Source organism: Arctopsyche grandis, chromosome 6 (genome assembly GCF_051622035.1).
Source record: "Arctopsyche grandis isolate Sample6627 chromosome 6, ASM5162203v2, whole genome shotgun sequence".
NCBI classification, from domain to species: domain Eukaryota; kingdom Metazoa; phylum Arthropoda; class Insecta; order Trichoptera; family Hydropsychidae; genus Arctopsyche; species Arctopsyche grandis.
The window spans coordinates 4,573,514-4,584,808 of record NC_135360.1 but is presented as its reverse complement, the minus strand read 5'-3'; the positions used below and the strand labels follow the sequence as shown (position 1 = coordinate 4,584,808).

The 11,295-nt window shown below is 35.4% G+C and overlaps 1 protein-coding gene across 1 annotated transcript; it reads left to right on the top strand.

Annotated features, from left to right (window-relative positions):
* Positions 1 to 344: 344 nt before the first annotated feature.
* LOC143912530 (kelch-like protein 24) lies at positions 345 to 7,985 on the top strand. Its single transcript, XM_077431816.1, has 10 exons — positions 345 to 457; positions 538 to 680; positions 1,116 to 1,288; positions 1,350 to 1,547; positions 1,618 to 1,752; positions 4,362 to 4,499; positions 4,569 to 4,747; positions 4,823 to 5,213; positions 6,362 to 6,548; positions 7,840 to 7,985. Exons 1-10 carry the CDS (start codon positions 345 to 347, stop codon positions 7,983 to 7,985), a joined length of 1,803 nt encoding a protein of 600 aa, XP_077287942.1.
* Positions 7,986 to 11,295: the final 3,310 nt, after the last annotated feature.

The window sequence follows — 11,295 nt, the reverse complement described above, 5'->3', positions numbered from 1 at the left end:
CATTTTTCTCTGCCTCAACTGACTGTCTGCACTCACAAATGCCAAAGTAGCATGCAAACCAAAGCTGGCGACCACGGGACCACGGCAGATAAGTATGAATACAACAACAAACATATTCTTATACACCGCACAAACATACTGCAAAACAAACCTTGAGGTTAGATATGCACGAAGTTTGTATATATAATGATAGTTTTTGCTAAAGCTATCATTCACTGCTGCAAGTTCATTCGATCGGCAAGTCCTACTGACAACATATATATTTACATTTATACGTATTCCATATATATGTATAACTTGTGCTTTCTTTCCTTTAAGGAGAAATCCAAACATTTCGAGACAGAATGTACGACATTGAGGCCAAGCTAGGTTTTCAGACGGATCGACTTGAAAAATTGTATTCCGCTGCGAAAGACAAAAAGTATACAGACGTTCAATTTACCGTGCGCGACCGGAGGTATTTGTATTCTATCTCAAAATATGCTTCAACTTAATTTAAGTGTCAATTTTAACAGTATTTCTTCACTATAATTGCAGTATCTTCGCCCATATGGTCATTCTGGCCGCATGCAGCGAAATTTTCATAAAGGAAAGTGTCGAGAAGTTGAACAGAATATTTTCTGGATTTGATGATGCTGTCATCGATGCTTTGTTGAGATTTTGTTACACTGGCGTGATCAGTAAGTATCTCTAGATCGATGCGGTGCAAACGATCGACCAGCGCCAGACAGACTGAACCACAGATTAACGACACGTGTACCTTATGCGTGCGCACTGCTCGCACTTACACTAAGCGAAATCTACCCGAAGTCCCGAAATACCTACCCTGTATACGTTCTGTGCTTCTGATACTTTAGTTCCGAATTTTGTCTTATTAAACTCGCCAGAAAGATCCAACTCAATTTTAATAATTGCATCTGTGCACATCGAAAGGTTACTCGTCATCTGATGTGCAATCTATCATTCGTGAAGTCGACAATTTAAAGCAGCCATCCAGTTAATCTGTGGTTCAGTCTGTCTGGCGCTTGTCGATCGTTTGCACCAAACCCCTTTAGATGAGTATGTGCAATTCATTGCTCGTATTTCACGTACAATTGCATTGAATTTGATTCCAGAAATAGAAGAGGATCTGTACGAGAAGTTTAAGGATCTTGCCACCCAATTGGAGATTTATAATCTGTATTACAAAACGATCGACGTCAAAAACAGCTTAGAGGCTTTGACATTCTCGAATGATCCAGCGTCTGTTGAGACAGCGATGTATTTTGCCCTAGAAAACTTCGAAAATGTGAGTATTGATGTTTTTTTGAAGTGAAGTGAATGTGCTTTACCAATCATTTCCGTTTCAGTTGTACAAAACTCCTGACTTTCTCGATCTACCATTTTCCACGTTGACCGACATCATAAAATCTGATTATTTGTGCGTGTCTTCTGAAGCGCATGTGATTCGTGCTGTCAAGTTGTGGGTTGACAAAGACGATGATAAAAGACGACCGAAACTAAAGGAGCTGTTGAGTTTTGTAAAATTACCGGGACTCGCAATGGAGGTATTCGTAAATTATATTATTAAATATGAATAATTAAATAGTTACTGAGATATATTGATATTACTTTTAGATGAATCACACTGAGGTTTGGACAGGCTATTATTCGTCGCCAGAGTACACAGAAATGGTTAACCAGGCGATTGACTCTATTTTGAAACATCAAAAAAACACTAGCCAACGATGGAAAAGTGTAAAAATTGTACTTGTTGGTGAAATTACATATGTATGTACGATATTTAATATTATATATGTATGTAATTCATGTGAGGACTAATTAATTGCTTTAATCGTATATGTAGTGGCGTTGCTAGGGGTATTGTTACCTGGTGCGATCACCACATCGAGATTTTCAACAAAAATTTTAATATTCTCTTCAAAAATTAATATGATGAGAACCACTGACATTATTTCATTTTTATGACAACACATTACATAGGACAACACATAGGGCATTACAGGCAACCCCAATGCGCCTTCCTGGCCAATTACAAATATTGCAGCATTTTTTATTCATTATATAAGTAACTGAATTACGAGACACTGAAAAACTCGCAAATCAATGAGACATCTATCAAATCGTACACAAACTTTATTATTGCACATTAATCAAACGCAAATTATTGGTGACATCATATATATAAAGACGGTAATATGTGTGTGTGTGTGTGTGTGTGTGTGTGTGTCCTAACTCTCGCCGAACATAATGAACGAATCGATAAAAATCGATTAATTCATTTTTCGACGAGACGACTTTGTCGCGACTCGAACCGATCACCCCAAATAGCCTGAATATGGGTCTAAATTGAGCTAATGGTCTCGGACATCACGCAAAATCCAATTTTTCATTTTGCCTTTTTTTTTTAAACATTAATTGAAATATTCCTTCTCGCCATATAAAAATACGTAATTTTAATAATTTTATTTAGTGAGGTTTTGAACCATTTTTTTATGTATTTATTTTCAATTAAATTATAATTATAATTTAAATTATTTATATTTTGACGATATTCGAGAAAAAAATTGATTTCATTCACCACGGGCGCCGGGAATCGAACCTCGGACCCTCCGATCCAAACGCAATGGCCCTCACGAGCTCGCGTCGCACGCCATATCCTCGCCCAGAATACGTGTTGTAAATACACATCATATGTATATGCACGTAATTTGTTATGTGTAATAATAATATTCAACGTTACGAGGTCAATGACCTTTTGCGTACATATAATCGGAAAATATTACATTTTGTTAACGTTAACTTTAAGAATTGAAAATTATTACAAATAAAGAATTGAAAACTATCTATGAGAGTCTACGAAAATAACGGTTCCGGTTCCGGATTTTTTTTTTAGTTTTATACGGGTATATAATAATTTTATACCCATGCGATGATATTTCATCGGGCTATTCACTATATTGTATAAATAGGAAGGATTTTGGCCAATTTTTACCGGAAACCGTTTCAACAATGAAATCAGAGAAAATTGGCAAACTCTGATAGGAAACGATCAACCTGGAGTCACAAATTCAGGTCTAACCAACAGCATACTCTGAAAAATTCATTTTCACCCGAGGTCCAGCCCTGGGATCGAACCCGGCACCTCACGACGCTAAGCAGAAGCTTAACAACCGAGCTATGCTGCTGGCTAAAAATTAGAAACTTTATAAAAACCCTTCAATACGCAAAGGGCTACGTTTCGACACCGTTGTGATTGTGTTAGTGCGCGATACGGCAAGCGTAGTGACCCCCACTCCTTAGCCCGCTGGTCGCTACCTCACCCGTCCCCAACGTTCCCCTCTCGTATCTCGTATGGTGGGCCGAGAGGGGGAGGGGGGAGGGGGGAACGCCACTCGCCGCTCAGCCGACGGTGCGCGCGCGCGCATTCGCTTGGGAACATTTTATTTCGATGCCTGTCAGATATGCACGTGCTCATGCTCATGCTCACCAATTCAACCCGACTTTCAACTTCGCTTCGGGCATAGGCGGATCCAAGGGGGGTGCCATGGGTGCCATGCCCCCCCCCTTTGGGACGAATTTAATTTCATAGTTTTCATATTTCCTGAATGGGGTTTTACACCATAATAGTTTTCTTTAAAAAATTACTACAATGTAAGTATCATATCTCCTATTATTTATATCGTAATGTTAAATCACAAAAGTTTTAATTTTTTTATGTTCAATTTCAAAATGGCACCCTCCTTGACCACTTTCTGGATCCGCCTATGGCTTCGGGTCTATTTCGTTGGAGGAATTCGTCCACCTAGACACCTTTTACATGCAATACCAATGTTTACGATTCATTTACATACATATGTTTGTATAAATTCAGTATCTTTTCGGAGTTATTACTATATCTATGTACGTAGTAACAATAGATGAAGTTTTGTGATCATGCGAAAATTCGAACTCAAGATTTTTTTTAATATTTTCATGAAACGCACACACCAACAATTATTTTAAAGGGTTCCTAAAGCATATTTACTTATATGTTGATATTTCGTGGAAAAATACGCACTAATACAAACACGCACAAAATACTATTGAAGCCCCCCGGAAACAGTTGACGTTCTTACCTTTAGATACATACATACATACATTTCTCAGGAATTCGAACAAAAGCCAATTATGGCTCATATTTGATGCTATACATATGTAGCTGCACCAGACGGATTTCGCGGTAGCTGTATAAATACAGGAAGCTATATATATACAGAAATTGCAATGAAGCTGTTTGAAGAAATTGTCGATATTCCACGTGCCACGTTCCTTGCTGTGTGTTTTCCCCTTAAGGACGCTATGGTCGACTTTTATTTCAGGACAATATCAACATTGCTATTTACGATTCGAAAAACAAAAGTTGGACCAAAAAGATGTATCCCTTCGGTATATTTGGTTATGTATCAACCTTAATCGACGACTGGATTATGATCATCGGCGGAAATAAATCTAAAGAAGTATGAATTATTTTTCAACGAATGAATTATTTATTTTATGTTTTATCAATAAACTCAATTTTTTTTCAGGTGAAGTATATTGATCTTAAAGATGGTCAGATGCACACATTGAAGCCGATGCACCAAAATCGTTGGTTCTCCTCAGCCGTGACAATGCGTCGCCATTCGTCCACTGATATATACGTCATTGGTGGTCAATTTCATGATGAAACTGACGGATCTTTATTTACAACTCCATCAGTTGAAAGGTTATAATGAAGTTGTAGAAAAAAGTACTGTTTTGAGATTTAAAGATATTGAATTTACTGTTAAAATTATTATAGATGGAAGAGCGATTCGAAGAGGTGGGAGTTTGTCGCTCCATTGATAACGACAATTTCTGAGCATAGAGCTTCTGTCGTCGATGACAAAATCTATGTGACTGGTGGGCGGCTACAAACTGGGAGCACCACCAAAAAAGTCCAAATGTACTCACCAGATACAGAAAATTGGTCTCTTCGCGCTTCAATGAAACATAAAAGGCAGAGTCATTCGGTGAATATCCATAAATATTGTTGCGTGGACCTGAAGAGGGGTATCCAGGATCGGGGAGAAAGACGCAGTAGTATTGTAGAAGCGGTTTATTCGACTGCATCCATCGGCTCTCCAGCTCGGAATGCTTTCCAGTTCCAGAGTGCCCAATATTTATACTCATTGGGCACAATACACATACATGTATATTCCCGAGATCATATTGGTCGATGAGTCACGCGATCCTATCGGCCGTCATATACGTGAAAGCCGGTGAAAGTCGACAGTGAAAAAGTCGAAAATATTCGTTTATCATGCATACATATGAAAAACGGTTAGTATGTATATATATATATACATACTAACCGTTAGTATATATATATATATATATATATATATATATATATATATATATATATATATATATATATATATATATATATATATACATATATATATATCAGTGGCGTGCGGTAAAATTATCTCTCCCCCCGTCGTACATTCTCACTTAATTTGCGCGAGCAGGATACAACAGGAACAAGAGGAACAAGCTTTTCCTCCCGTATTCTGCGCGCTGACATTAAACAAGGTTATATGACAAAAAAGAGGGATAATTTCGCCGCATGCCACTGATATATGTATATTATATATACATAGTACCGTTTACCATGCACCCTTTTTTTTTTTGATCTTTCGATTTTCACTTTCGGTGCCGTGAGGTAGACCCCTGTATGTGTATTGCGCCCGATGAGTATAAATATTGGGCGCTCTCGAACTGTAAAGCATTCGGAACTGGAGAGCCGACGAGTGCAAACCAATAAACCAGTTCTACATGACTACTGCGTCTTTCTCTCCGATCCCGGAAAGCCCTCTTCACGTCCACACAACAATATCCATAAATGAACGGACTATCATTGATGATCATCAGGAATACTGTTGCATTTATCCAATTGATGAACGTCACTTAGCCAATAGCATGGCTCGGTGGTTGCGTTGATACTAAGCACCGACTGGTCGCCGGGTTCGATCCTGTGAGCTAATCTCGATTGAAAAGAATTTATTCTGAGTATAATATTTAATGCTGCTGGTCAGACTTGGATATTTGTGTCTCCAAGTCAGTCATTTCTTATCAGAGTTTGCCAATTTATCTGATTTAATTGTTGTAGGTATTCTTCCATCAAATTGGCAAAAACTATTCTACCCACTATATCACCCCTATTTGAACATGATTTCAAAAATGTATTGTCTATAACATAGATGTCTCGCTAATTTTCTTATAGTTATATATATGTAGTATTTGTATTATTCTGTAATGTCACTCTGGCTAATATGTAAAAAATAACCGTTTTTAGAGCGCTACAATCAATGGTAAACTCTACGTTGCTGGTGGTGTGGCATATATCAAATATTCCAGGATAGTTCTTGATACCGTTGAAGAGTTCGACCCCAAGGCGAATCTGTGGATTGTTTTTTGTAAACTACCGTCTCCTCGAAGTTCGAATATGTTATCTAGCTTTCGAAACAAGTTGCTTTGCATAGGTGTGTTTTTATTATATGGTTAATTTTTCAGTTTTAGTCTTGAAATTCATTTTTCAACCAATTGGGTCCGATCCAATTTTATTGAAATTTGAACTTAACCCTACCCAAAAATAATATTTACAAATTTTCGAATCGATAAAGAAGTATATATTTATTAGTGACTAGCTGTTTTACCCGGCTTCGCTCGGTATTTGTAATATAATTTATTTGAATACTCATTTGTTTTTTTTTTTATTAAATTGACTGTCACGAACAAACAAATATATTATATATAGTAAGTCTCTTATAAAAAATTATATGTGCGCCCTCTAGGGCTTCGCCCTCGGCGCCTACGCCCCCGGGAACTTCAAATCCTTTGAATCGGAAAAAAGCGAATTATTTGTTCGATGACGTCACGGATTTCTACGAACGAAGGATACCTACATACATATATATGTACAAAGTCTCTTTCCAAATTATATATTAGATAAGCCCAATGAAATATCATCGCGTGGGTTATGGCATATAAAGTTATTCAATGAAAAAAAACATTAAAAGAAATGTGTCGGTCATGTGTTCGATTAGCATCGCGGTCGTAATTTTTTCAAATACCTTTAAAATAAAATAAATTTAATATTTATATTTAATTTCTTAATATGAAAAAAATAAATGCTTCAAAACCTCGCTAAATAAAACTACCATTACGTATTTTTTATATGGCGTGACGTAATCAATTTCGATTAACCACTTAATCGCCACGGGTTTTTAGAAACGTATTCGATAATTTTATGTTTTTGTTAAGTGCCAACCCTTGACTTTTTTCAGTTTCATTAATATCACAGGATAATTTTAGATATCACTGTGAAGTAACCAAAATCAATTTTTAATCATATACATGTACATACATATGTAGTCTTAAACAAGAAAGAGCGCGTATAGTCTTATAAGTGGTTTATATAGTGGTTTATTAAATGGTTTATATAGTGGTAGACCCGATGAAAATTTCATCGGGTGTATTATTAGTAAAAACTACCTACCTACCTACATATCAACAATATAAAACAACAATAGAAAAATTAATTAATAAATTTTCAGTATATGGAGCTAAATGCTCGTGGCACTATTTTCCGAGAGGTAATATTGGTAGTAAACAGTATATATACATCGTTTTTTTTTAACTCATTATTATATTCGTACATTATAATTATTATACTACGGGAAGCGTTACTTACACACACACACACACAGACATTTTTGTCTTTATAAATGCTTGGAAATCCATCGAAGTACGACTAATTTTTTAGTTTTTTAGGTGGTATGGATGATGAATATGAAGTCTTGTCGGATGTTTTAGAATACGACGACAAAAATAAAACTTGGAAAACCTTGAAAAAATTACTCTCTAAAATATCTGGAGCTTACTCTGCATTTGTCATTCCATATGATTCTGTCATTTGAGATGATTTTTTTTGTTTTCAAAAATATGTACATATTAACAACCAAAATTAAACTGAGATAAAAATTATGTTAAATACATACCTTAAACATAAATAACTGTTTTATTATAACCCATGAAACAACTAACTTATGTATGTATTTAATTGTACAAAATACAGAAAAAACTTGAAAACTTTTCCTAAGATTCCTACATCCGAATCAAATCCAAAATGCGTTTATTATATATGTAAGTTACTTGCCGGGTAGTGAATTTTGTAAAATAAAATTTTAAATAAAATTTAAAATTACAAAAAGTTTTTAACTTTTAGTAAAATGGCTCTGCATGTAGTACATATTTCTATCAAATGGAATCGTCAGCACAATTTTGGTCGACTATAAATTACATTTATTACAATCAATAAATAGCATTTAGAGTTACTGACCAATTACATAAGTACAGGCCCATTTTTTTTTACATATTGTACTTAAAATTCAACGCGTCGTCATTTTTATTAAGTGTAGCAACCCCGTCCCAGGCTTTGAACTTTTATTATATATAGAAGTGATAACGTTTCAATCTTCCATTTCATCGTCAGCCCCACACGAAAATGGCTGCAAGGACTCTTCTCATGCAGCTCGATATCCAGAAAAATTGTATACCTCCAGATAAAGATGTCCACGCATTGAGCACCTCACTATCCTACAGGTATTTATCTAAGTTCATACATAATACTTATAAATTATAAGTACGAAGTTATAATAACCTCATTTTTACCACGTGGCTTGTGCAATAACTTCATTTTCTTTTTTGCTCTATTACAGATAGCTTATTGCATTTTGAATTTAATTTGTAATATTACTCAAAATTCAATTATATTTAACTTGAAGAAAACCATCACCAGTCTTCAATTAAAGGCATTGCAACTTCAAGCCCGGAACTTCCATGTGCAAGGAGATTATTCAAGGACCTTGCAGTTCATCCTGGATGATTTGGTGGGGATGGATTAAGTTCTACTAAATATTTACAACTTTGTTGTGTACGCACTTTTTCTGGTAGTTTTTAACTCTCCATACTCAAAAATCTATTCTATATTTTATATCGTAACGACAATTTATCCATTTCATATTACATATATATTAATGCACAACGCTCATCCATATCTTTCGATAACGGAATTTATTCATTTGCAAACAAGATAAGTAATCGGTGATAAGAAAGGCACCAACACTGCATATCGTGGAATAAATGTATCGATGAGTGGCGGTTTAGTAAAAAAAATATATTTTAAAAATTATTTGCAAAAAGATTCGAGTCGATTTTAAAATCTAGTTCAAATATAAAGCTTTTTTATCATATCCGAGTATTATTCTGCTATATTGTATGTGCATATCTTCCCTCAATATATATACACTGTTATCTATCGATTAAATTCCCTCAACCGATCTTGTATACATTTCATTTCACGGATGTTTGCAGTAGGGAGAAAAATGCTCGATTTCTATTGGTGTATTTTGAAATTTGTATACGTTAGAGTTTCATAGTAAAGCTGTTCGACCAATAGGAATCAAGATTCAGAAATAGCCCACTGTAAATAATAATGAAACAAAAACTTACCAATTTTGTAAAAAAATATTGATCTTACAAAATTATAATCTAAATCAAGTCTTATAAATCAAGATAAGGCTCTCGCAGTTTCTGTGACGACTCTACAAGAGGCAATAGTAAAGAAAAAATACACATAATTTCACTATGTATACATTTGTATAGTCCAAGTGTTCACTTCAGCTCGTTCATGAACATACTAGTTTGATCATACACGAACTAGTGGTTTTAATCAGTAGCGGCTCGTCTATGTGGGCTGCGGGGCTACAGCCCTCCCAGTATATGGTACAAATGCATGCTATTTTTGCCGTCCAAATGGGCTGCAGGGCTGCAGACCTCCCAGTATAGCATGCTATTTTTGTCTGCATTTGATCACCGGTATGTCCAACGAGCTATTACATCCCGATTAATCTCTGTAGCCCCCCCCTCTATGAATTCTCACGAGCCGCCACTGGTTTTAATATTAAAAATATTAGAACCCAGGGTAAGCATACGTATTATATAATAAATGACGTGACAAATGATTGAGAACATTGAACAAACTAGTTCATTTCTAATTTTGTTATTGTGTGTACACTATACGGGCGAAATCACACAGCGCGGGATGTGGTATGTGGAACGTCGACAAGTTCTCCTACATTTCTTAAAACCATTATCGATCACTGTCAAGCAAGGATAAATACAATGATACAATTTTACCGAACACAAACAGGGGGTCTTTTTTTGGGACGTTTTGAAAGGACTATACCTTGTACGCATCCCATGAACGCGACATGTTTATGGCACTATCTAAAAAAACCCATTCATCGTTGTGTGATTTCACCCTTACCTAAAATATCCTAACCCTTAAATAATACCAACCCTAACAATCTAATCTTAAATGAATAAAACCAACCCTGAAAATGTAACTGGTTATGATTTCACTGAAACGTCAGTGAAAATATATTTTCACTTGGAATATAACACTGTGACATATGTATATAAAATTGAATATCTGTTTGTCTGTCTCTTTCGTACAGGCTCCTAAACCACTCAACCGATTAACGGCGGAACTTTCAGGATTTTTTGTATCACGTACCATATTCACCGCTGTGTGATTTAGTCCTAACTGATTCATGTATGAACAAACTAGTATGTATGTTCATGAACGAACGAAATGTACACTTGAACTGTAACATATACACAATCTTCTTGGGAAACTGCGTAGAAATATATAGCGTTTTTCATTTTTGAAAGCCCATCGAATCTATTTTTTTAGCATTAGTCTAATTTTTATAATGCTCATGGTTGCTTGTAAACCAGTCGAGTAACATTCATGGCAAACTTATCTGTTATCCGTTTTTCTATAATATTAATATGACGTTTGAGAATTGACTGAAGTCGTGATAAGTCGCGATTGGTCGCGATCTTCTTGGTTTATTCCCTTAACAGGTTTTAAAGGAAAAAAAGTATTTTATTTTACAAATTAAATACGATATTCCCCGTTGCTTGGGAAAAAAGTAACAAACCCATCTGTTAAACGCAATGTGTTTAATAACGATGATTTATGTATGTACTTCTGTCCTAAAAAGTCGCCGATTTCTGGAGGCTTATAAGAAATACTTGACTATGCTGAAATCCATCTTTTCTTCTTTCGTGGTACTCTCGAAGGTATATGATGGTAAAGTCGATGTATCATATCATCGTAAATCAACCAATAGTTTGATTGTCATTTTCCATATATTTTCA

What these genes read in the sequence shown, in the direction of transcription:
- LOC143912530 (XM_077431816.1), top strand. Translation starts at nt 345, where the DNA reads ATGTACGACATTGAGGCCAAGCTAGGTTTTCAGACGGATCGACTTGAA. An exon ending in AAAGTGTAAAAATTGTACTT is followed by an intron (nt 1,753 to 4,361) that starts GTTGGTGAAATT and finishes CTTTTATTTCAG; the next exon opens with GACAATATCAACATTGCTAT. An exon ending in TGGGCACAATACACATACAT is followed by an intron (nt 5,214 to 6,361) that starts GTATATTCCCGA and finishes AACCGTTTTTAG; the next exon opens with AGCGCTACAATCAATGGTAA.